At 32.7% G+C, this 25,183-nt stretch overlaps 2 protein-coding genes across 2 annotated transcripts; one reads left to right on the top strand and one right to left on the bottom strand.

The window, feature by feature from the left end:
- The first annotated feature begins 4,428 nt into the window (after nt 1-4,428).
- Nucleotides 4,429-7,168, top strand: LOC145322691 (uncharacterized). The gene is made up of 2 exons (XM_080164902.1): nt 4,429-4,926; nt 5,284-7,168. The coding sequence occupies exons 1-2, from the start codon at nt 4,567-4,569 to the stop codon at nt 7,069-7,071; spliced, it is 2,148 nt and encodes a 715-aa protein (XP_080021028.1). The 5' UTR covers nt 4,429-4,566; the 3' UTR covers nt 7,072-7,168.
- LOC145322690 (transient receptor potential cation channel subfamily V member 5-like) lies at nt 7,103-25,156 on the bottom strand. Its single transcript, XM_080164900.1, has 23 exons — nt 25,091-25,156; nt 24,730-24,834; nt 24,219-24,389; nt 23,330-23,399; nt 22,818-22,894; nt 22,276-22,350; nt 21,798-21,868; nt 20,414-20,488; nt 19,970-20,042; nt 19,549-19,649; nt 19,209-19,244; nt 18,861-18,946; nt 17,795-17,875; nt 17,413-17,493; nt 16,849-17,051; nt 16,210-16,285; nt 15,288-15,405; nt 14,667-14,752; nt 14,104-14,213; nt 13,650-13,708; nt 12,519-12,600; nt 10,232-10,381; nt 7,103-9,629 (listed from the first exon to the last, which is right to left on the bottom strand). The coding sequence occupies exons 1-23, from the start codon at nt 25,154-25,156 to the stop codon at nt 9,462-9,464; spliced, it is 2,220 nt and encodes a 739-aa protein (XP_080021026.1). The 3' UTR covers nt 7,103-9,461.
- Between the last annotated feature and the right edge of the window lie 27 nt (nt 25,157-25,183).

Genomic DNA, 25,183 nt, shown 5'->3' with positions numbered 1-25,183 from the left:
TAACCAAAATTTCCTCTGCTAGCTGGTATATTTTGGAAGAAAAGAATTTGTTGTAGATTAATTTAATTGCCATTGTCCCTTCCTCCCTGAACAGAAAGGCCACTCGTTCAAATTTCCACCCTTCATGAAGTATTACTACTAGCTTAGTCTTTTTAGCAGCAAAGCTACTCTATAGTTCAAATGTTTGTCTGTCAAACAGATTTTAGGAACGGCAATTTTCTTTTGGATTTGCTTTTATTAAGCATCTACTCTATAAATCATAATGTCTGTACGTCCGTCCGTCTGTCTAAAACACTGTAAAAAATTATACATTTAATTTAGAAATGTTACTTTATTGTTCTATACTTAAATTTTTCCGATGATTATTTGTTATTTTAGTATGCTTTTTATATGTATGAGGTTTATTTTCTATGGATGTTATCATCCTTGTTTATATCTCATTCTTGCTTTCCATATATAGTTTTCCTTTAGTTCTTTCGCGCACCCTAAAAGCGACCATACCCTAAAAATTAATATCTTTGGAAAACCCAAAACAACTTTGATAAGATTTATTAAAAACTAACTAGACTACTAAAAAGAAATGGGTTAAAAAAGTTTTCTACGTTACGGGTATGTCGTCCGTTTGACGCAAATAAATATGTACCGAAGTATCTTTCTAACTGCTGAACTTATATGGATCTCCTTTACAGAATAGCTTCTTGTAGGTCCAGAATAGGTTTATAGTTATTTTGAAATTTTTTAATTAAACCTTCCCAAGCCCGTAGCCACTAGTTATTATAAAGGACTAAAAACGACATTTTAAGCATAACAACTGTATATCTACAAACTAAAATTATGTTCAAATTACAAATTTTTACCAAAAAAGATAACATTGCATTTTTTACAAAATCAGGAACATTTTTTCAACATATAGAAACATCGTATTAGATTATTCAAATTTAAGAAAATAAAAAATAAGACAAAGGTGTTAACACCGATGGGTTTCAATATTTATGGAGAATCTTTGCTTTTAATTTTATACACTTCTATACAACATTTAGATATATTCGTAGTTGATGATCAATACAAATCATTAACATTAAGAACCTTATGTATAAGTCGAAACAATGTGAATAATGGACAACTTTTTCAAATACACCCCGTGGAGATCTTAAATCCTGAGAGGCAATAATATAACCCAACCTAAAAAAACATAAAATACATTTTTGAAAACTTTCATGGTATTTCACAGAAATGTTTATTGCTGAGTCGTGGGCTAAAAGCAAGTTTTTACATTTTATCTTTTGTTGATATAACTTACAAACAGACGTTAAACAGCTAAGTTACAAATTGCCACATAGGTTAAAAAAGTTGAAAAAAGTTGTACATAAAGTAAATACTTATATGGTTCATCCTTATAAATGCATAAGAAAGCCAAACAAAAGCCGCGCTCTCTTTTACGCTCTCTCTGTCTTATCTATCCATTTTTCTTTCTTTCTATCATTCTCTCTCTCTTGGTCTTTTTTCCATATCTCTCACAGCTTTTAGATATCTTCTTTTCATAATTTTTCTTAAAACCTGTAACACATCTCAAACAAAACAGAAATCATAATAAAATAGCAAAATCTTCTAATTTTTGAACTCTAAAAATCTGTTTTGGATTACTTAAACAATTATTTTACCCCCCCCCCTTTCTGTTTTATCTATATTTTTAAACTTGATAAACAAATTACAAAACCACTCCCTCTTTAGATCAAGATTGGTCGAAAAGTTTAGACTCTACTAGTTAGATACAAACCAATTAAGATTCCAAAGGTTTATGAGCTAACGAATAAGGTAACGCTTGAGTTCTCCTTAAAGGGAAGCTTGTTATAGGCCTAGGGAGGGTTTATTTATGTAAGTTTACTTTATTTTAAATTTAAGTCTTGGGATGGTTTGATGCCATTTCCTGTCCTCTCTTCTCTAGATACTAGAAATTTTGCTTTTTGCTATTACAAAAATTTTGCAGTTGCGTATTACATGTCATAGATGTGTAACTTAGATTCTTGCGTCATAGAGAAAGGTTCAGTGCGTACGTACCATGGGGGTGGGGGAGGGGGAATGTGACGCATATAAGAAAGAATGCACAATGAAAAAAAACATTACTTTTTAATATTCAAAAGAAGAAGTTTTAAGAGTAGAGAGTATGTTACTTAAAACCTATTGAATAGCTAATTTCAAGACTGTTTTTAGGAATCATTGGCACCTACAACAGATTATTTTCCCTTTAATTTTGTAGGTAAAACTGAGCCCAAATAAAAATGGCTTAAAACATGTCAAGAAAACAAAAAGACGTATTTATAAAGACATTACCTCACCTCTCTTCCCCATTGTAAAGTTTTCTTAATCGTTGGCTTAACAACTCTATTTAATTATGATTGGTTGGTTCATTAAGTTGAGTGTCCAATCGTTTCAACCACTAATGTAATCTACAGAAAGGGTAATTTTGTATCATCAATTTATGTTCTTATCCCTTTAGATCTCTGCTTATAACTATCTATTAGTATTAGAGGATTGTGAATTTCAAAACAGACAGACCGACATACAAACAGTCAAAAGTATTATTCCTAATTCCTTATTTATTTCACTGTGTCGTTAAGATGACGCAAAACAGGGTGAATGTTTTTATAAGCATGAAAAATCTGGATTTTAATACAAAGTATAGTGCATAATATACAGAGATCTTATGGGATAAGACAATGAAAGATAAATTAAAGACCTTTTTTCTGATAAGTAAAATATTTTTTATTACAGGTTTAAAACTTTTAAACACTCTAAGATTCCTTTAACCACTTAGTATTCCTTTATCATTTCATTTGCTTATCAGTTCTTGCTTTTACATATAAAAGTTTCTCGCTTATTATGGATGTTGTCATCCTTTTTAATGTTGATAGATAAAATTTCTTTAAAAGATATTTTTGGAACATACATACAAGTCATATAATTCTTAGGGCATTATGAAATTAAGGGCGGCTTTTAACAAACATTGTTATTGTTTTGAACTAAAATTAGGAAGAGAGAGAAAATTGGATTATAAATTATTACGGTACCAAAAATTTTATAACAACGCTCTGTCCATCGCTGGCTTAAAACCTTGGGTACTTTTATTTAAAACCCTTGGTTCGTTTTGTCCCCTGGTTTGGTCCTTTTTCCTAAGACCCTTGAGAAAGTATTGTGGATTATCATATAACAAGGATGACAACATCCATAAAAGCGAAGCACTGAAACGGTAGGACAAACGGACATTAACCCCTTTTAGTGTCAGAACTGAATAATCAGAATATAAATGTATAAAGGTCTAAGCAAAATTGTTAGTAAATTTGATAAAAACTTTCATTTTTAGGACTTGATTATAGAGTTGCTTCACTTATAATATTGTTTTTTGTTGTCCCAGAAATCAATATACCAAATATCAGATCAAACAGATAATTAGAACACATAAAAATTTGTTGTAGAAAAAGTAGAAAAATCAACATGTTTAAAATGGGACGTACGGACATTCTGGTAATGATTATAGAGTTGCTACGCTTTCTAAATCGTACCTAACTACTACATGAATCATCATGCAAAGTTTGAAATCGATAGAACAATTCTAACATGCCTAAATTAACGAATAAAAGCTATCTATCTCGGACGGACGGACGGACGTACGGACGGACCGACCCTAATTATAGAAAAGCTTCGCTTTTAAAAACCAATTTACAAGTTACATGGGACATTAGTGTGTGTGTCTGTCTAGTTTATTTTTAACTAGAATTGCTGTTAAGTAAACACATCTTTTCTTCAAAAATGTTTCCATGCCAGCGTGTTATCATGCATCAAATATACATTATCATTGATTTGTTAGGGTTTCTCAAGATTATTCCTGTGACATTAAGGTACAATTTATAAAGCGTTTCTACTTCTACTATCTTTACCAGAAAATCAGTTATAAGTCAGTTGATTATAAGTTTTTTTTACAATATTTTTACAATTTTATACAATAAAATTCGCCCATCTTTGGGGCGTAATTTAAAAATGCAATTTAAAACCCTCACAATCCATACCTTTGAAGTAAAAACCCTCTACCAACCCTAGAGGTGATTTAAAAATCCCAAAATTTAAATTCCATAGTATATAACTTTTGAATTTAAGCCCTTTAAGGTTATACATTGTATTGTGATATTACAACTGATAGTTTTTAGAACCCGAGATCCGTGCAAGCAAAATTTTGGAATTTTGGAAAGCCCGGTTTTTTCGCCCTCTCTCTCTCTCTCTCTCTCTCTCGTTGCTTTCTCGCTTGCGCGCTCATATTCCTGTCACTCTCATTGCTTTCTCGCTCGCACGCACTCACATTCCTTTTTCCCTCCCTCTCTCTCGCTCCTTTCTCTCTGGACGTAAAACTCGAATACAAAAGTGTTGTCAAGTCGTAACCATCTTCAGTTTATTTCAAACTTTGATTAAGTAAACACACAAATGTGTAAATTATAATACACATTCTCAAAAACTATTTATTTATTTATTAGTGAATTATTTATTTATTTACACACAAAAAAACACTGGACAAAAATGAAAATACTATCAAAGTTATTTGTTTTTACCGTAGCTATAAGCACTGCAAATTCGGCGCCATTTGTTGATTTCATCGGCGATCTATTGGCGGGAAAAATAAAGGTCGTCTCGCCGGCTGAATATTTCGCGCCATCTGACAACCCGCCATTTTCCGGTTACCACCTGCCTGACACAACTACCACAACAACAACAACTACTACTACTACAACAACCGCTGCCCCTAAATTGTTTGCCCCCTCATATGACCCCCCGGCCCCCATTTATGATGTGCCTCCACCTGCTGATAAGTATGAGTTGCCAGGCCCACCGGGAGATGACGATTATGACTATGAGTCTCCTTTTAAAGCCAACTACCAGGTAATTAAAAGTTATTAAATATAGTACAATGGAATATATATCAAAACGTCTTTTTTACTTTCAATAAACTTTAAGCAAGTGTTTTGCTTTTAAATTTTCTACCAATAAAAACAAATTTTTATTGTATTATTTATAATAGCAATGAGATTTAGAATCACAATACATTTTGTCTTATTTTTTTTTTTGTCTCGATTGGTAATAAAAATGGCAAAAAATCTGTGCTTTACAAATTTTATTGCTCTCTAGTTATGTCTTGTAAAATCACTGTGTGTAACAGTTTAAATATTTGACAAAGAATAAGTTTTGATTAAAATGCATAATAATCTTTATGGTAAAATATTTTTATTTTTATATTAGGTTCCAGTGGAAGCGCCCCTGATAAGTGACAGCTATGCCGTAGTCCCCCTTCCATTAGACAGCTACAATGACCGCCTTGGCATAGCTCCCCAGGTTAATGATGGCTGGAAGCGTATTTCACCAGCTGGCAACAGCTACCTTGTAAGTGAGGATAACATGAACTGGCCAGCAGCCAAAGAATATTGTCTGCAGAAGGGCGGTTTCCTTGCTGAGCTGCGCATTGCTGATGAACACTTGGAGCTGAGTGAACTGTTGGGTGATGACAAGCAGAATCTTAACAAGCTGTGGATTGGGTTAAACAGACCATACAGGAGATGGGAAACTACCGGAGATCTTGTGACCTGGGCTAACTGGAAAAATCTGAGACACCAGGAAAGAACTGAAAGCTGTGCAGCACTAAAGGTGAAAATATTCCGTTGGGTTGCTCAGGATTGTGCCAACAATCATGGATACAAAGCTTTGTGCCAGAAACAGCCTGAAATTAAACAGTTCCAGGTTCAACAATTTAATGCAGATGCTGGAAGCAATCACTGCATTGTCAAGGGTGTCCTGTTAGATCTTACCAACTGGCTGGATAAACTTGAAAATATTGAATCATCTGCTGATTGTCACAACATCTGTCTCAAGACTGTCAACTGCAACTTCTGGAGTTGGGACAGCAGCTGGAAGCGCTGCTACCTGCAACAGAATGACAACAAGGTTGTGCGTGATGATTACAGTGAATCTGGAACTGTCCTTCCATCAAGAGGCTGCAATCAGGAAATCAAAACAAACTCTGAACGTCAACCAAGAGTTGAGACATGCAGCTGTGTGCCAAGACGGCGTTCCTCAGAGGAGTCTACTGGGAACACTGAACTTTTAAACTTCCAGAGATCTCTACCATTCAATGAAGATGATGAGTTGCCTGAACATTTGGGAAGACTTATTCAGACATCAGTGTGCAGACCCGGACATTTCCTATCCTGTTCTGATGATGGTGAAATCAACCAGTCATCAAAATTTGTCAACAATCAACCCAACATTACTGACTGCATTGTTTATGATGTCCAGCTGTCTGCTAGTGATGCTATGCTCACTTTATATGATGTATCAAATGCTGAGACATGCCATGCATTCTGTTTGGCCTCCAATGGCTGTGCTTATTGGACCTGGAGTGGCACTCAGGCTGGAAAAACCTGTTTTCTACTCCGTGCTGAAACAGCAATGACAAGAAGGGTTGGAAGCGCAGCAGGCACTGTGCTGGAAAAGTATGGCTGTAGACTTAATGTAATAACTACCTTTGCTGATAGAGAGCCGAAATCTGTTAACCATGATGATTACTATGACGAGAATGGCTGTGCTTGTGAATTAGCCAAAGAAGATTTGATTGATGGCAACATTGATCCCAGATACTTTGCTGGCAGTGGTAGGATTGTAAATGAAGAACAGCAACAACAAAAATCCGCCAATAATTGTCCATATGGATTCAGAAAAATCTGTAAAAGTTCAACAGTTCAATATTCACCAGTTAAGACCAGCACTAATGAAAAAGTTCAATATTCTCCAAAGCCACTCCAAGATGGAGGCAAAACAGCTGTTGAGAAACAGGTTTATCAAGTGCAAGAATGGAATGCTCCTTTGTATAAGCATATTCCTGTTGAATCTCTATATGGCAGAACTCTACCTAATGATGACATAGAGGGAAGTGGAGATTTTAATGAATATTCAACAACTAAAAGTCTAGTAGATGCTGAAACAAAGTCATCAACTGAATCAAATGCCTCCAGTCGAATAAGATTTGAGGATTAATAAATTAAAACACAATGTACCTTAAATTAACTATTTATTTATTTATTTAATATTATTTATTTTATACATTATATTATAATAAATTTTTATAATTGAATTAATAGTGTTTTAATAAAACTTTGATATAGATCTTTCTTCTCAAAATGGTGTAACATTTTAATTGGGTATTTTTAATGTATTACATTAGTTGTAGCTATATGAAAACTAATCTTAGAAAGCTTGGAAATTGTGATAGAAATCTGAAATACATTAGTTGCTATTAAATTTAATTTGAAAAAAATACTTTACATGTGATTATATTCAAGTCTAAATGTGTAAGGATAATTTTATTTTTAACAATAATTTTCAAATTTGAATGTTCAAGGTTTTGTGATTTTTTTAGATACTTTAATTGCTATAAATAAAATTTAAGAATGATGAATATTTGAAATGATAAATATATAATGGGAAATTTTGATTTATAAATAGAAATTTGCACTAGCGGATTCATCTTAGCCTTTAGGAGATCTGAATAATTCGCGCTTTTATACAATGTACAATGTAGCTTGTTGAGTAATGATAACCCGTATCTTAAAATTAAATTTTAAGTAAGAGAGGGGGAAGGTTTTGGTTTGTTTATTACTTTAGGTCAGTTAAGGTTAGCAAAGGTTATATTGGTTACTTTATAGTCCCACAGGGGTAAGACACCGAAGGCTTAAACATTACAGGTGTTATGTATAGGGAACCCCTCCTCTCCTTATTTTTAGTAGCGAAGCTACTCTATAATTCACTTTGTCCGTCCGTCCGTCAGTCAGTCAGTCCGTAACGCTATGGGGGAAATGGGATTTACTCAGCTCCTATAAAAGATAGAATGCTGAAATTTTTTGACAACATTCCCATCATTAAGGAGCATAATTGACTATAAAACGTCATTGGCGTTCGGACCGATTTTTAGCAGGTTTTAGGCTATTTTTATATTTTTCACATTTTTCTCCATATCTTCAGTGTTTATGGTCCGATTTTCAAAATTTTTTCAGTTACAGATATCAAAATTAAATTTCCCGTCGTTTAAAGGAACAACCATGAAGGCCAGACTGCCTTTTCAACAGGTTTTAGGGTATTTTTATATTTTTCACATTTTTCTCCATATCTTCAGTGTTTATGGTCCGATTTTCAAAATTTTTTCAGTTATAGATATCAAAATTAAATTTTCCGTCTTTTAAAGAAAACAACCATGACGGCCAGACTGCCTTTTTAGCAGGTTTTAGGCTGTTTTTTTTATATATTTAACATTTTTCTCCATATCTTCAGTGTTTATAGTCCGATTTTAAAAATTTTTCAGTTATATATATCAAAATTAAATTTCCCGTCTTTTAAACAAAATACCATGAAGGCCAGACTGCCTTTTTAGCAGGTTTTAGGCTATTTTTATATATTTAACACTTTTTTCCATATCTTTGTATATTTGATGCAATTTTCAAACTTTTATGGGATATCTGTATCAAAATAATTTTTCCCATTGTTATGAGCATCTTTAATATAATTTACTTTGACCATCGTCATCATGCAAAATAAAGCAAGGTTTCATGTTTATTTTATCCAATAAATCTATTCTTGATTTTAGTAAAAACCTTTTAAATCTATCCAATTTATTCCAATCGACGATTTTTTGTGCTTCGCTACTTATGGATGTTGTCATCCTTGTTAATTTATATTTAAAAAATAATGGGAGGGGTTATCATTTAACAACAAGATTACAATTTGTTAGGAAAAGTATATGTTAAATAAAAAATTATACATATATTCAAAGCTTTCTTTAATAATATGGACAAACAGCCTATTTATTAAAAGCGAAGCTTTTCTATAATTAATGTCGGTCCGTACGTCCGTTAATTTAGGCATGTTAGAATTGTCCTATCGATTTCAAACTTTGCATAGTGATGCCTGTAGTAGTTAGGTACGATTTATAAAGCGTAGCAACTCTATAATCATTACAAGAATGTCCGTACGTTCATTTTAAACATGTTGATTTTTTTTAGATCTAATTATCCGTTTGATCTGATTTTTGGTATATTAATTCCTGGGACAACAAAGTACAATATTATAAGCGAAGCAACTCTATAATAAAGTCCTATAAATGTAAGTATGTCCATAAACATTATCCTGTATCAAGCAGTTTTTCAACAAATTTACTTATAATTTTGCTTCAACTCTTATACTTTTATATTCTGATTATTCAGTTCAGACACTATACTAGTGTTAATGTCCGTTTGTCTTACCGTTTCAGTGCTTCGCTTTAATGGATATTGTCATCCTTGTTTTTAGATAGAATGTGACACACAGATTAACATCAAACAACTTAAATGTACATTTTTTTGATAAATAAAAGATTAATTTTAAAATGACTAAATTTATTCTGGTGGCGGCTCCGCAGTATTTTCTGGCGATGCTGGCGTTACTTCTGATATCTGGGCGGGTGGCGAGTTCGGGACCGGCGGTGGATCTCCATTTGCAACTGCGCCGTTAGCAGTACCGTTTATAGCGTTGCCGTTCACATGACCATTGACGATACCGTTACCCTAAATTAAAAGCTAATTATTTAAAAGAGATTTTAAGAGCTAATGGTCTTCTAGTTGTTAAAAAAAAATATTTCCTTGCTACTACTACGTCATGTGCATGACATGACACATTACAAACTTTCCCGATTTTGTATTACTTTTGAGGAACATGATTCCAGTTACGTCATATTTTTCTTTCCCGAAAAAGGGAAGGGGAAAAGAAAAAAAAGGGAAGGGGGGAAGAAAAAAGAGATGGGAGAAAAGGGGGTTTTCCCCATCTCTTTTGAAGAGATTTTCTTCCCCCCTTCCCTTTTTCGGGAAAGAAAAATATGACGTAACTGGAATCATGTTCCTCAAAAGTAATACAAAATCCGGAAAGTTTGTAATGTGTCCATGACATTAATGACAATATTAAGGAGAATGCCATAGCTCATACAGAGGTGCAACTCTAGCTTTCCTTGCAAAGCCAATACCCTATGCAAAATAGTCCTTAGTACAAAATAGCCTCTACTATACAGAATGACAGAAAAAAATTGCAAAAATGTTTGACCTACAGAACTAAAATCATTCATGTAAATTGTAAAAGGGGTTATTTTTCTTAAGTGACAACGATTCTAGTTTACCTGATCAACAGGAGTGATGGGAGGACCTCCTTCATCATTGACAAAAGCCAGATTATCCGCTGTCTCCCACCAAACGTTTTCAGTGAACTCATCATCTGTTGATTCATCCTCCGCCTGTGGCGGGTACAGCCCCAAGTCCACAGACATGATCTAGACACAAATTAAGTAAAAGCAATGGAAATAAAATATGTGGATATAGTGACAGGGGAAAATTGCCGTCAATTTTGGTTGCTAATATGGACCCCATTTGTTGGTCAAGTCGTTTATCCAGTAGGAGGGGAAGGGGTGGGGTAAAAATTGTGGATGGAGGATAATTATTATAGCCAACTGTAACTTTGTAAGTATAACTTTAATAAAGTTCATGAAAATCTGGTGCAACATCCAAGTAATAATATATCCATTGTAAAAGCATAGAGGAAGCAACAATACAACTACATATAACTTTGACCAAATGGCAAAGACCCTGTCCAGAATTTGTAATGGGCCATTGGAATATCAGCAAAGACATCAAATTACTGCGTAAAACTTACTACTTTGCAGAAAGACTTCCAATTTATGCATAGAACATGCTAATACTTACTTTTAGATAATATAAAAAAGTGTACAGTTTTTATTTGTAATAAATATAAAACACTTTATATTTTTTTTAATTAGTATTTGACAAAAAGATGTTGTATAAAATCATAAAGCATAACATATTTGTAATGTTCTTAGTAAGCTACTCCTAAATTAAATTCTAACATAGCATCATTAAAAACTTTTTGTTTGAGTTAATCCCTGTTTTTTATTTGCCGCTAAATTGGACCAATCACATATCTTGTTTGATAAAAGATATCCAATAATACGCTAGTATTTTTAGAAGAAGACATGTGATTGGTTCATTTTAGCGGCAAATTCTGAAATTTTTAAGTTTTCTTTGGATGCATAGATATGATTTTTTGAATATTTCTTAAGGTCCGCTATTTTTTAATTTGTATTTTTTTTTGTTTGAAATATTAAATCAAAGTTATTTACTAAGTATATTTGCGATAACTTTTATTTAATGAAATCTTCCAATTTTTAACATGTACAAAACGGCCTGCTTAATTGCTTCAAGATCCATGTCAGATCTATATAGGAAATAAATGTCTATAAACGAGCTCAAGTTTTCCAAGGAATATATGATTAAAACTCATAGTGCTCCAATAATCCATAATAAACTCTCATTGCCCAGAACGATAAGACCCATTATTTTACTTTATTAAAAATAAATTCATTTTTTTCATTTCATGTTGCTATTTACCTTATATTGATGTATTTAATTTCTAATCATAAAAAAGAAAATTTAAATTTATAATATAATAAATTTAAGAAAACTCTGTTTTAAAAGAATTCGATTGTGGCGACATTTTGTGTGTTCAAATATTAAACTAAAATTGTAATCATCATCATTAACCCTTTGGTGATGGTAATGTAAAGAAAAAAATATAATTTAAAAAATCTTTTTAAAATCATTTAAATTATTAAATATTTACTTTCTTTTAGATAGTAATGCCGGGTGAGGAAAATATATTTATTGAGAAATAGATATGCATATAGAAAACTAGCCAATAGGGAGATAATTATATCGAGCCAACTCTAGTATAAGATAGAGAATACATAGATAAAAGAAAATTGTACTGAATTCCACCATCAGATTTTACATTTTTAAAAATGAAGCTTTTCTATAATTAGGGTCGGTCCGTCCGTCCTTAACGGATAGCTTTTTTCATTAATTAAGGAATGTTAGAATTGTCCTATCGATTTCAAACTTTGAATAGTGATTCCTGTAGTAGGTACGATTTAGAAAACGTAGCAACGCTATAATCATTACCAGAATGTCCGTACATCTATTTAAATGTGATGATATTTTTTACTTTTTTAAAGAACAAATTTTTATGTGATCTAATAATCCGATTGATGTGATTTTTGGTATACAGATTCCTGGAACATCAAAGTACAATATTATAAGCGAAGCAACTCTATAATAAAGTCTTAAAAATGTAAGTATGTCCATAAACATTATTCTGTATCAAGAAGTTTTTCAACAAATTTACTTACAATTTTGCTTCGACTCTTATTCTAATTATTCAGATATGACACTATACAAGTGTTAATGTCCGTTTGTCCTACCGTTTCAGTGCTTCGCTTTTATGGATGTTGTCATCATTGTTTTAAATAGCTAGAAAAGAGGAGACATTAGTCGTGTAAATTACTCTATTACCCAAAGTTTTATAACCATGGTATAATGAAAGATTGATGTACTAACCTTATTTTTAAGAGCTGATTTAGCCCTTTTCTTTTTAAACAATTCCTCTCTCTTTTGAAGTCTCGACTTTTTTATTCCACCACTGAAATATGAAATCTAAATTGACATACATGTATACAAGTATAGATGAATAATAAGATATATAAGTTGGAAGGAATTTTAATGTTAGAGGGAGATTGAAAACTATCTGCGCTCTGATTAGAGGAGCTTGAGTATCGTACATCATCCAACCAATTAGAGCTCAGGTAGCTTTCAATCCATCTATCCTATTGGTCAAAATTTATTAACTTAAATTGTATTTCCGCTTTTAGAAGAATTATACAAAAAACGAATTTAATAAAAAAAATCCTTAAAATTTGATGCAGATTTCAAATCTCCCCCAAACATTAAAATTCCTTCCAACTTATATATCTTAATGTATAATCCAAACAACTATTTTGCCACGGGGTTGGGGACCTTTTTCGTCTGCTCTTTTGTATCTACGTGACTGTGTTAATATTCACGATAATATTGTCATTGAATAATATTCAAAGACCCAATTGAAAGTCGGCACAGGGTCCCGGAGATATAGGGTCATTTAACCCCTGCCTCTCTCAATTCTTTAGTGATCTTAATGGATCAGACAATGGATGAGAAATTGTAAATGTTTAGTGTACCCAATCTTTTATGAACATGTTATAAATTCGTTGTCTTAAAAACTTTATAACAGAATTAAATCTTAATTGGTTGGTTCTGATAATATAAGTGTGTCTATACATTTTAACCACCATTTTTAATCTAGAGAAAGGGTATTTTGTTTATCATCATGAGGATTTTCGTCAAGATGGATGAAAGTATAAATAGATAAACCCAGAAAGGGAGGGGACAATGGGCTGTTGATTACATTAATCCCCAAAATTGTTTAGTAACTTTTTTCTTTTGGTTAGCTTAACAACTTACTTTGGGGACTTTTATTGATTTCTTATTAGTTGGTTAATTTAGTTGAGTGTCCAAACGTTTCAAGAAATAATTGTAATCAACATAATAGGTAATTTTGTTTATCGTCATTGGGGATGTACATCAATTTATCGTCCATTGTCTTGTCCCTCTATAACCTTGATAAACCAAAGAAAGGTAGATAGATAATCTCACCCCGGAGTTCTAGCATTATCCAAAGACATCATTTCATTACCAAAACCATCTCCATTAGCCTAAATATTCACGTCAAACATTAGATCAAAGAGTAGTAAAATTTAAAAATTCTCAAAATTATACTAGCTTGAATTTATTTTGAAACACAAGTTTGCCCTTTTATCAGAAAGCTAGAAATGGCTCAATCATAACATTATTCCTGATAGTTCTTGTAATCATTACTTTAAAAGTATCAAGAATGGGATAGTGATAGAATAAAGAAAATATTGTTAAATTAGTTAAACATCATGATCAAAGCTATGCATTACGGAGTAACGGACTGGCTCTGAATGTAGAAAGCGTTTTAAAAAGTATAAAATTCTAAAGAATAATATTTAAAATGTTGGCCACCATTATTAACAGACAGACATAATATTGGTTATAGAGTTGCTACACTAGAATAAACTTAATTTACCCCATTTATGGAGGGCAGGCCACCATTTGTAGACTGTCCGGGGAGTGGGGGCGGTGGCTTAGGAACAGCGGTCATCTGGTCAGGATTTATATTGATATTATAACCTCTTCCTGAAATAAAAGATATTTTTCAAGACTGGATTGATTAGGTTTTATTTTTTAAGCAGGAATCTTGAACTTAAGGATAGGACAAAGAATGTGGACGAAGACCAAACTGCATAAGACGAAGAATTTTTTGTCAAAAATATTCACGTTACGTCATAAAAATGAGGGAAATGAGAGGAGAAGTGGGAAAGAAAACCTCTAAAAAAGAGAATGATAATCCCTAATTTGTATGCCGTCACATGGGTCATTTTTTACACAATTTGGTCTTTGTCTCTATCTTGAGACATAATTCAATTAATTTTATGATTATAAACTGTTCTTCATATTTTATTATAACTTTATCCATTATTTGAACTATGTGTTTGCGTTCTAACCAATAATATGACCAGATTGTTTCTAAACTGTGTTCTAATTGGTCTAAATTATTGATTAGTGGTCTATATCTACTATATTTATTACCAGTCTTCTTCTTTTTCTTTGGGGTGGTTGCCTCCTCATGAACCCAGAATTCACGACGTAAATCGTCTCCGCTTATACCACGTTTCCTATAATTAAACAAAGATGATAATATACATAAATAGTGAATCACAAAAACATAGTTGATTGACGGAGAAAGTTATTTAAAGAGTAAATTTTCAAAATGTTCATAAATAAGGAATATATTATGAAAAAAATCATGGTACCTTTCGCATGTGTATTGTATATGTTTTAATATCCTATCATATAAAGTAGTACTAGTAAGGTATTTTTGTTTGTAGCTTGGGACATCGATAACTACTGAACAGAATATGTCATTAATTTTAGGGAAACATTCCATGTTTTACGGTATGGTTTTAGACTTTTTCTGCCCCTTCCTAATCCAAATGCAGATCCCCTAGATGCTAAGGGCGCAATCACTTGTACCTTAAATAGCAGCCGAAAACATATCTTATGTCACTAAAGGACGGGCGAATAAAAAAGCTTTAGATCCTTTCCAACCCTAGCACTTTTGTATATATTTTATCCTTATATAAAAGCAAGATGTCTTTTTGTCTGTGTTGAAGTAAAAGATTTGGCTAACCGCTGAATCTCAATATTAACCTGAGATATCTGATGATTGTTTTGCCAGTTTTCTTCCAATTTTTCAGAGCTCCCTTCCTTTGGGCAGCTCTTGTCTTGTCCTTGGCTTTAATTACCATAACGCCTCGCTCATTTGGTCCTGAACATATCCTTGTTAAGATGTTTACAGTAGGAAAGCTTATCTACAATTTATTCTCAAACTTAAACTCTTCTACACCATGATGTATAGAATTGATGCACTAATATCTTAACTTTAAACTTAAATAAATTAGCTTAAAACCATCCAGGGATCTGAAATGAAGAGGTTAATCATTTCAGTGGTAAGCGAGATATTGATGGATAGAAAAATAAACCATAAAAACTTAGTACTGTATATCCTTACTAGCGGATACGCCCCCTAGAGGCCTCTAGGGGCACTTGAGGAGGGAAGAGTCGAATTTGATAACCCAATTTCTTATTTTAGATTTTAAACGGGGGGGGGGGAATTTTTCATTTTTTTGAGGGGGGGGAGTGTCCCACCCCCCAAGAAAATAGTTATAAACCTTCCCGGGACTATGAAAAGCTACCCTGTTAGGGAGAACCCGATCGGTTCAGCAGTTAGCGAGATCCTTCGGTACAAACAAACATACAAACACACAGACACACAAACATCCTGTTACTTTAGTATAAGGATATAAAAAAATAACAATGACTGTCTATGTGTCTGTCTGTACTAAAATATCTTGCAAACCGCTGAACCGTTTGTCATAGATCTTAGGAAGGTTTGTAACCATTTTTGGGGAGGGTAACAAGGTACCCTCGCGAGAGAATTGCCCTCCAATATATATTTTTTCTTTTTCTTTTTGCAACTAAAATTGGAAATGGGGGGGATAAACTGTCCACCATTCTCCTGTGTCCCTAGAGACCTCCAGAGGCGTAGCCGCTAGTAAAAGAATAAACTAACCTAATCTAATAGAATAAGCCTCCAGGTATTCTTTTGCTTGTTCCTTTGTTACTGATCTTTCTAGTGACATAATAACCTAAAACAAAATAAAATTAATTAATGGTTGGTAAGTTTGAACACTGCTAGTTCTAACCACTCAATTAAAGTTTGAGTAAAAAAGTAAAAAACGTTTGTAAGACAACATATTAGAGAACGTATTTATAAAACTTCATTTTAAAGTATTAAAAAAAAATTCAGTCCAAATTCCTGCATTCTCAGAAAATAAGTAATTTATATGATTTTTTTAGTTTATCTAAAATCAAAGAATGAAAGAGAAAGAATGGACTTGAAGAAAAGTGGGAATGGGGTACTTTTTTCTTTAGGCACACCTGCAGATGCCCGAAATCTGCAGGGTTATACTTGGGTTGCTCTAATCCTGCAGGGCAAACCTGTATCCAAATATAACCTAACCAAACCGCACCAAAAGTTTTAAACAAACAAACGAAAGACTAACTTACCCCCCCCATTCATTCTTAATTTATTTCTAAACAAGGAGGAGGGGGGGGGATCTGTGCTCTACTTGGCACTTTGAGCTAAACCATCAAAGTTACTTGCAATATCAAAATTATCCCGTAGTGGGCAAACAAACAAAATATCTACCTTTGCCCAAACCTTGAGAAACTCCTTCTCGGCTGACTCAATAACAATACCGTAGGTGTTGCCCATCATAGCGATCAACATGTTCAACAACAGGATGGGAATCAGAATCTGGAACAGCACGAACACAACTCTGGCCATATTCGGGTATGGCGAATCATCAAAGGCATCATATTCATAGATACCAAGGGTCATATGAAACATACCTGTAAAAATGGCATTTTAGATTTGGAGAATTTAGGTCAATAAAATCCCCATAACAAAAAATAAGAAGAGTCAAAATAGCAAAATATATGTAGATGTCAGCTGAAAAGGGCAAAATAATAACCTAAAACAATCCAAGTTTCTATGAAAACTTCCGTAGTATGTAAAATTAAATCCATGCAGCAGTTATTGAAATCTTAAGCAACTGATAAAACACTCTTACTAGTTTGAATAATAGCATAAAACTATAACTTTATTGCATAATGAACCCCAAAATTTTGAAATCTTTAATAAGGAAGAATTGTATCTGAAACTTTCTATTTAGTAACAAATTGATAAAGTGTGAGATAATTATCAGCTCACCTATCCAAGTTTTGTGGTAGGATTGATACAAATCTGCATCTTCATTGGTTTTCAGAATAAAGAAGAATGCCTGACTGAATCCTGAAATAATATGTATATATTTTTTCAGTTTATTTTTTGAAAATGATAACTTAAAGCATGATATTATAGTAGATGTTGTAAATGTTAGGGATGCTGAACTCGTCCCTTTGACAAAATTAATAGTTAATTCAACCATATCTGCATGTGATAAAATTCACAACAGCCTCAAGGATATACATATCAGAGTAGATAAAGAAAAAGATGAACAAGTCACAATAGGTCATCTTCAATTCATACCTACCAATACCCAGCAAAATTATAGAGTAGATGATAAGATCAACAATCCTGAAGACATACTTACCAAGCAACATGATAGAGTAGATGATGGAGAAGGTGAACATATCACCAGTGATCATCTTGATAATCATAGTAACAAAAGGACCTAAACAAAATGAATTAAATGATTTTGCAATGTTTAATTCTGATTATTTCAAAAAAGACATGCACAAATATCAAAATAATTTAGTCTGTACATGAAATATTTTATTGTTTAATATAAAATAACTGTATAAATATCAGTAAAATTGTCTGTAAAGGCATAATATAGGCCATTTATTATCAAATATAGGCCAATACTGTCCATAAGAAGCACAGCAAGGAAGTTATATATACTTATTTTTGATTTGGTATACTCTACAGGCGGAATAAAAGGTTGGTATACAATCTTTTGTCAGAAGTATTTTTTGGTGTACATGAAAAAAAAGAATTAAGGACATACATTAAAATGACACATGACAAACTCTAGTAAATGGTAACTATGCAACAAATCAGAAGATGCAATTGTAAGATGATATGAAAATCAACACTAAAAGCAGAATCTAAACTACATACACTGAAATATAAAAACAATATCAATTATCTTTTAGTCAATTTAAAGATAGCACATGTTAGCTATGGGTAAATTCACATCCATAAATCTGTAAATTGATCTGTCATGAATCTTCCTGTACATCTAAGAAAAGGTGCATTAAATAAAGTAAGTGATAAATCCCTTCAACATGTTAATGATGTCAATGAGGATAAAATTACAGCCTTTACTAGCGTCCTTAGTTTATACAAATATAACATCAAATGAATAATAGTTTCTAATGAATGTATTTATCATTAGCTCTGTGAAACTGATTTCAAACCATGTCAATGGCCGTATGATAAAATCAGGTTTTCTTCAACAAAATAATGTGATCCAAAGTGTCTACTACAGTAACATGAACCTATACTTTGATAAAACCTGTCAGTTTGATGGCCCCAAAGAAAAACAATTGATAGAGCCAACATAATGGCACACCAATGATCAGAAATGCCTCCTCTACAATCCTTCAATTATATTTCAGATTAACAAATATTGGGGTAGTAAAAAAAAATTAAACCTGTCAATTTAATGGCTCCACAGAAAAACATAAGGTAGAACCATGAAAATGGTACTCCAAAGATCAGTAAAGCTTCTTCAACTATCCTTTAAGTATAATTTAGGTTATTTGGCAACATGGACAATTAAGTCCATTAATTGAGTCCGGATTTCAGCAACTTCATTTCATTTTTTCAGTTTATTTATAAATCAAAAAGTACAATATGAATGGTTCAAGCTTAAAGTTTGACATAAATTCATTTCAACAAATACTAATCTAATTCAATGTAAAAAGATTTTATTTGAACCTAAAAGAAACTCTTATTTTCTCTATGTATGTAGTAGAATGATTATGGATTATTAACAATACCTGCATTGTTCCTCATTTTCTCCCAATTGTAGGATTCTAAATGGATAATTGATTTTTAAATAATAAGTGTTTACAGTTTAGTTTTTAAATGTCTAGGAATTAGTACAATGAGTATTATTTTTTTATTTGCTTAATAATTTAGATTTTTCTAGATTTTCAAATTGACATATAGTTCCAAATATTGTAATTGTCAAATTCTTCAAGGAGTTATTGTCAAAACATAACAAATAGAGAAAAGAATGTTGAAGATAAATACTACATGACAAATGTGACAGAAAAGTTATTAGGAGAGATAGAGACTAGATAGCTAGATTATATATACTAATAGATGGATAGTTACCTGCAAGGAATACAACCCAACAAGAGAAGTGTGGCCACAACATAACCAAATTTCGGAGGGGCAGATTTTAAGTTACGCCAGAAACATTGAATGCCAGCATTCTAAAATAAGTTTTGGTGTTTTCCCTCCAAATGCCTAAATAAGCACGAAACCCTTCCACCTTTTTTTTTAAGAAATTGGAAATAAGGAGATCAGGTAGGGAGGGGTGAATTTTAATTTGTTATTTGTGGGAAAGTTTCTTTTTGTTAGATGTAAGATTATTATACCTAACAATCAGTTTAATAACAAGTAAGATTACTGCCTTTGTTAGATTATAAATATTGAAAGAAAGAAAGTGATGTAATTTCCCTTAAAGTTCCTTGTTGAGTACAGAACCCAACCCCTCCCCCTCCCCTGTTATTTATTAATAGAAAAAAAATACCTTAATTTCTCCTCCAAGTTGAAATATCATGAACATTACACAGCCTAAGAGTGTCAAACCCTCAAAACAGTATCTAAATTTTTACAAAAATTATCATATGATAAAAAGAAGTAGTTTTTTGTTTGCTTGAATCTTAAGATTTCTATAACTACTGAACTGATTGATTTCATTTTTTAGTGACGCTTTACATGACATCCAGTATGATTTTTAGATATAACCCTTTGAATACACATCTCCTTGATGCTAGAGGCACAGCTGTTAGTATGTTTTTAATTTGTTAAACACTTTTTAAACTTCCAGCCAAAGGACATGTAATCAAGGGTCTTTGGGCTAAACCTTTAAGGTAGGCTAAAATTAGTTTGAGCCTGATAATGCAAAATGAGATACACTTTTTAATGTCTTTATTATGACACAGTTTTAAAATTAATATGCAATCCTGCAAACCTTGTTATTATAGTTCCATCTAGATCTCCAGTTCCTTCTTTGAGTCCTTTTACTAGACTCTCATCTATAGTTGGTCTAAACAAGTAAAAAAATAAGTAACACATACCTTAATTATTTCCTATTTAGATAGATAGCTAGGTACATTAGGATAGTTAGGATATACATGGATATATTGACAGGGGAAATTTTTCGTCAATTTAGCTTGCTAACATCGACCTTTTTTATTGGTCAGTTCGTTCATTCAAGATGGGGGTTGGGTAAAGGGGTTGAATATGGTTATTTTTGCCAGCTGCGAGCATCAATTTATCAGAGAAAATAAAAATCTGGTGCAAGAATCAAATAATATACAACGATTGTTATCAAATATATTTCTAACATAGATAGATAGTACGATATCTAGGTATCTATACCTGAGATAGTCAGCAAAGGACATGGTTATAAAATATATTTCTAACATAGATAGATAGTAAGATATCTAGGTATCCATACCCGAGATAGACAGCACAGGACATGGTTATCAATTATATTTCTAACATAGATAGATAGTAGGTTATCTAGGAATCCATACCTGAGATAGACAGCACAGGACATGGTTATTAAATATATTTCTAACATAGATAGATACTAGATAGTAAGATATCTAGGAATCCATACCTGAGATAGACAGCACAGGACATGGTTATTAAATATATTTCTAACATAGATAGATAGATAGTAAGATATCTAGGAATCCATACCTGAGATAGACAGCACAGGACATGGTTATTAAATATATTTCTAACATAGATAGATAGATAGTAAGATATCTAGGAATCCATACCTGAGATAGACAGCACAGGACATGGTTATTAAATATATTTCTAACATAGATAGATACTAGATAGTAAGATATCTAGGAATCCATACCTGAGATAGACAGCACAAGACATGGTTATCAAAGATATTTCTAACATAGATAGATAGATAGTAAGATATCTAGGAATCCATACCTGAGATAGACAGCACAGGACATGGTTATCAAATATATTTCTAACATAGATAGATAGTAAGATATCTAGGAATCCATACCTGAGATAGATAGCACAGGACATGGTTATCAAAGATATTTCTAACACAGATAGATAGTAAGATATCTAGGTATTCATACCTGAGATAGACAGCACAGGACATGGTTATCAAATATATTTCTAACATAGATAGATAGTAAGATATCTAGGTATCCATACCTGAGATAGACAGCACAGGACATGGTTATCAAATATATTTCTAACATAGATAGATAGTAAGATATCTAGGTATCCATACCTGAGATAGACAGCACAGGACATGGTTATCAAATATATTTCTAACACAGATAGATAGTAAGATATCTAGGTATCAATACCTGAGATATACAGCACAAGACATTGTTATCAAATGCAGAATCAACATAAACAGTCTTTTCATGAAGAAAATCTAAATAATAAAAATTTATTAATGTTTGGGAGTCAAAATATTACTATTACTATTTAAATATGGACAACCTTTTAGATAAGATTATAGATTTGATATCTTGCTTTTTTTATTTCATATTGTCAATTGGACAAATTGATTGATCAAGCAGGTATTACGATCTTAAATTCAAACAGACATATAACTTCTTTGTAACAAACTAGCAGCTACGCCCCTAGCATCCAGGGGCAGAAAAATAGCTTGAAACCGTCCCATGACTTATATTCCAAAAATAAGAAACCCTAAAACCATCACAGAACTTATGTGAACCTTGACTCAAATAAAGAACCCTAACAGTTCAATACTTATTGAGATCTTAAGCCTCAAACAAAAAAAAATTATGACTTTATAGGGTCATTTCTTTAACCTACCTTTGCATATGTGCTCCATTTTTCATTCAGCAGTTTAGCAATAATACCACCCTCCAACATGTTCAAATGTTCTTCCTGTAAAATATTATAATAATACCACCCTCCAACATGTTCAAATGTTCTTCCTGTAAAATATTATAATAATACCACCCTCCAACATGTTCAAATGTTCTTCCTGTAAAATATTATAATAATACCACCCTCCAACATGTTCAAATGTTCTTCCTGTAAAATATTATAATAATACCACCCTCCAACATGTTCAAATGTTCTTCCTGTAAAATATTATAATAATACCACCCTCCAACATGTTCAAATGTTCTTCCTGTAAAATATTATAATAATACCACCCTCCAACATGTTAAAATGCATCATATTTCCCTCGTGGCTAACAAAACTGGTCTTAATCTTGTAATTTTTTATTTTAATATTAGTGGAAAATTGTCCGTAATTTATTGACATGATTTTTCAGTTTTTCTGAGAACCGGTTCTAATCCACAAGATACTAATCGGATTCAGAGCCTTACCGAAAATTTGTTTACCTTTGTACCATTCAAAATAAGCATCATAGCAGAACCCCAATTTGTAGAGCCATCTGCGCTTATAGAGTCCAGCGCTCCTAAAATAAAAAAAATAGATAATATAATAGATATAAAAGTCTAGAACCCTTACCCCTTAATTGTGCCAATAGGAAAACATTGTATTAACGTATACAAAATAACCAGATTATTGGTGAGAAGGTACACACATTTTGGTACACTTTTTTTTCATTTCAACTATATAATCAGTCAGTTAATGGAAACCTGCTGTACATGCACCGCTTTTACTGCTGAAAGACTGCCAAAAGTAGAACCAATAAACAAAATTTTAAACCTCCAGCAAAATAGCTAACTTAAAAGGACATTTTAGGGAGTTAAAAATCTTTAAAAATTCCAGCCAACATATCAGAAGCAAAGTAATAAGCTTATTTTGATCACTAATTCCAGAAAACTGAAAACAATTTCACACCCCTTTTTATCTGTTTCAGGTTTTACACATTAACAAAAATGATTACCTAAAGGATAACCGCAACAAGTAATGTTGGAATATCTCCAAAATTCTATACATGACATCTCCAACATTTCCTAGATAGATACATACATAGAATATATGGGATTAATTTAGAATTTTTATCATACAGTGACCAAATGTTTACTTAAGGACATACCATAATTATAGAGTAGCTAATATAGAAACCCAACAATGTACCTGGAAAATTGTATCTCTACCCTGATCACAGGACAGGGTCAGGCAGGTGAGCTCTCTGGTGTACTAACCATATAATAAGTACCAACCGACAGACATATCCTAGTTATAGAGTAGCTACTATAGGAACCCAACAAGTTACCTGGAAAATTGTATCTCTACCCAGCTCACAGGACAGGGTCAGACAGGTGAGCTCTCTGGTGTACTAACCATATAATAAGTACCAACCAATAGACATATCCTAGTTATAGAGTAGCTACTATATGTACACAACTAGCTACCTGGAAAATTGTATCTCTACCCAGCTCAAAGGACAGGGTCATGCAGGTGAGCTCTCTGGTGTACTAACCATATAATAAGTACCAACCAACAGACATATCCTAGTTATAGAGTAGCTACTATATGTACACAACTAGCTACCTGGAAAATTGTATCTCTACCCAGCTCAAAGGACAGGGTCATGCAGGTGAGCTCTCTGGTGTACTAACCATATAATAAGTACCAACCAACAGACATATCCTAGTTATAGAGTAGCTACTATATGTACTCATCAAGCTACCTGGAAAATTGTATCTCTTCCCAGCTCACAGGACAGGGTCAGGCAGGTGAGCTCTCTGGTGTACTAACCATATAATAAGTACCAACCGACAGACATATCCTAGTTATAGAGTAGCTACTATATGTACTCATCAAGCTACCTGGAAAATTGTATCTCTTCCCAGCTCACAGGACAGGGTCAGGCAGGTGAGCTCTCTGGTGTTCCTGACCATGTGGTTGGCCTTCTTGATGGGGTGCTTGAGGGCGTACCCGAACATACCAATCTGGTCAACGATGACAACCATGTGAAGGACTGTGTTTCCATACGAGTCCTAAAAATAAAACATTTTTTTCATGAAAATTTTACTTATCAAATGCACGTTTATTCTATAATTTATATTAATTGTCAGTCTTTTGGAAATGCTGTAAAATACATTTATTCAGCTTTTATCAAAGATAAACTTCTGAAATTTTGTGCAAAGAATTGCATGACTAACTAGCATTATTACTTACAATGTACGTCGGTCTGTCTGTTATGCCCCCTATTCCTTTCATTTGCTGTTCTTATTTATACATTCAAGAGCTTTACTACTTATGCATGTTGTCATCCTTGTTTAGTGAACAAGGACAACCATGTAACAAGGATGTCATACACCTTTGTGCACAACTAACCTGGGCATCTGGTTCAGCACCATTTTCAATGAGAAGATTATAGATTGTTTCATTGCACAAACATGAGGCCCAAGACAGAGGATATTCTCCAAGGTAGGCCAGACCCTAAATTAGAAATGTTGTATAGCAAACCGTTGGAAAGCTTATTAGTCATAGTTTCTTAAATGATGATTATCTATATTGTACTGCTTATTCTGTTTGATTTTCATCATTTAAAAAAAATCACCAAAAGTTTTTTTTTTAAATACAATATGAGGGAGGCTGCGAAAAATAGCCATAAACTCCTTATATAATGATTGAATATAAATCATTCTTAAAATCTGTTACAAAATATTTGATTTAGGATAAAAATAATACTTACCTCATAATTTGTTGTTTTTGCAGGAATAGACCACTGCTGATCAGTTGGATGGAAGAAGGTGCCCATTGCCCTTAAATTTAAAAGATATTCTTT

This window comes from Acartia tonsa, chromosome 6 (assembly GCF_053477335.1).
Source record: "Acartia tonsa isolate MP-2025a chromosome 6, ASM5347733v1, whole genome shotgun sequence".
Taxonomy (NCBI): domain Eukaryota; kingdom Metazoa; phylum Arthropoda; class Copepoda; order Calanoida; family Acartiidae; genus Acartia; species Acartia tonsa.
This window is presented reverse-complemented; position numbering and strand designations above follow the sequence as displayed.

Bases quoted from the DNA above. Each gene is read 5' to 3' on its own strand.
- LOC145322691 (XM_080164902.1), top strand. From the start codon at position 4,567: ATGAAAATACTATCAAAGTTATTTGTTTTTACCGTAGCTATAAGCACT. The intron at 4,927-5,283 runs GTAATTAAAAGT...TTTTTATATTAG, and splicing joins CTTTTAAAGCCAACTACCAG to GTTCCAGTGGAAGCGCCCCT.
- LOC145322690 (XM_080164900.1), bottom strand. From the start codon at position 25,156: ATGGGCACCTTCTTCCATCCAACTGATCAGCAGTGGTCTATTCCTGCA. The intron at 22,895-23,329 runs GTAATCATTTTT...TTTTTATTTTAG, and splicing joins TTGTTGCGGTTATCCTTTAG to GAGCGCTGGACTCTATAAGC. The intron at 10,382-12,518 runs GTTAGTACATCA...ATTTGTGTCTAG, and splicing joins AATCAGCTCTTAAAAATAAG to ATCATGTCTGTGGACTTGGG.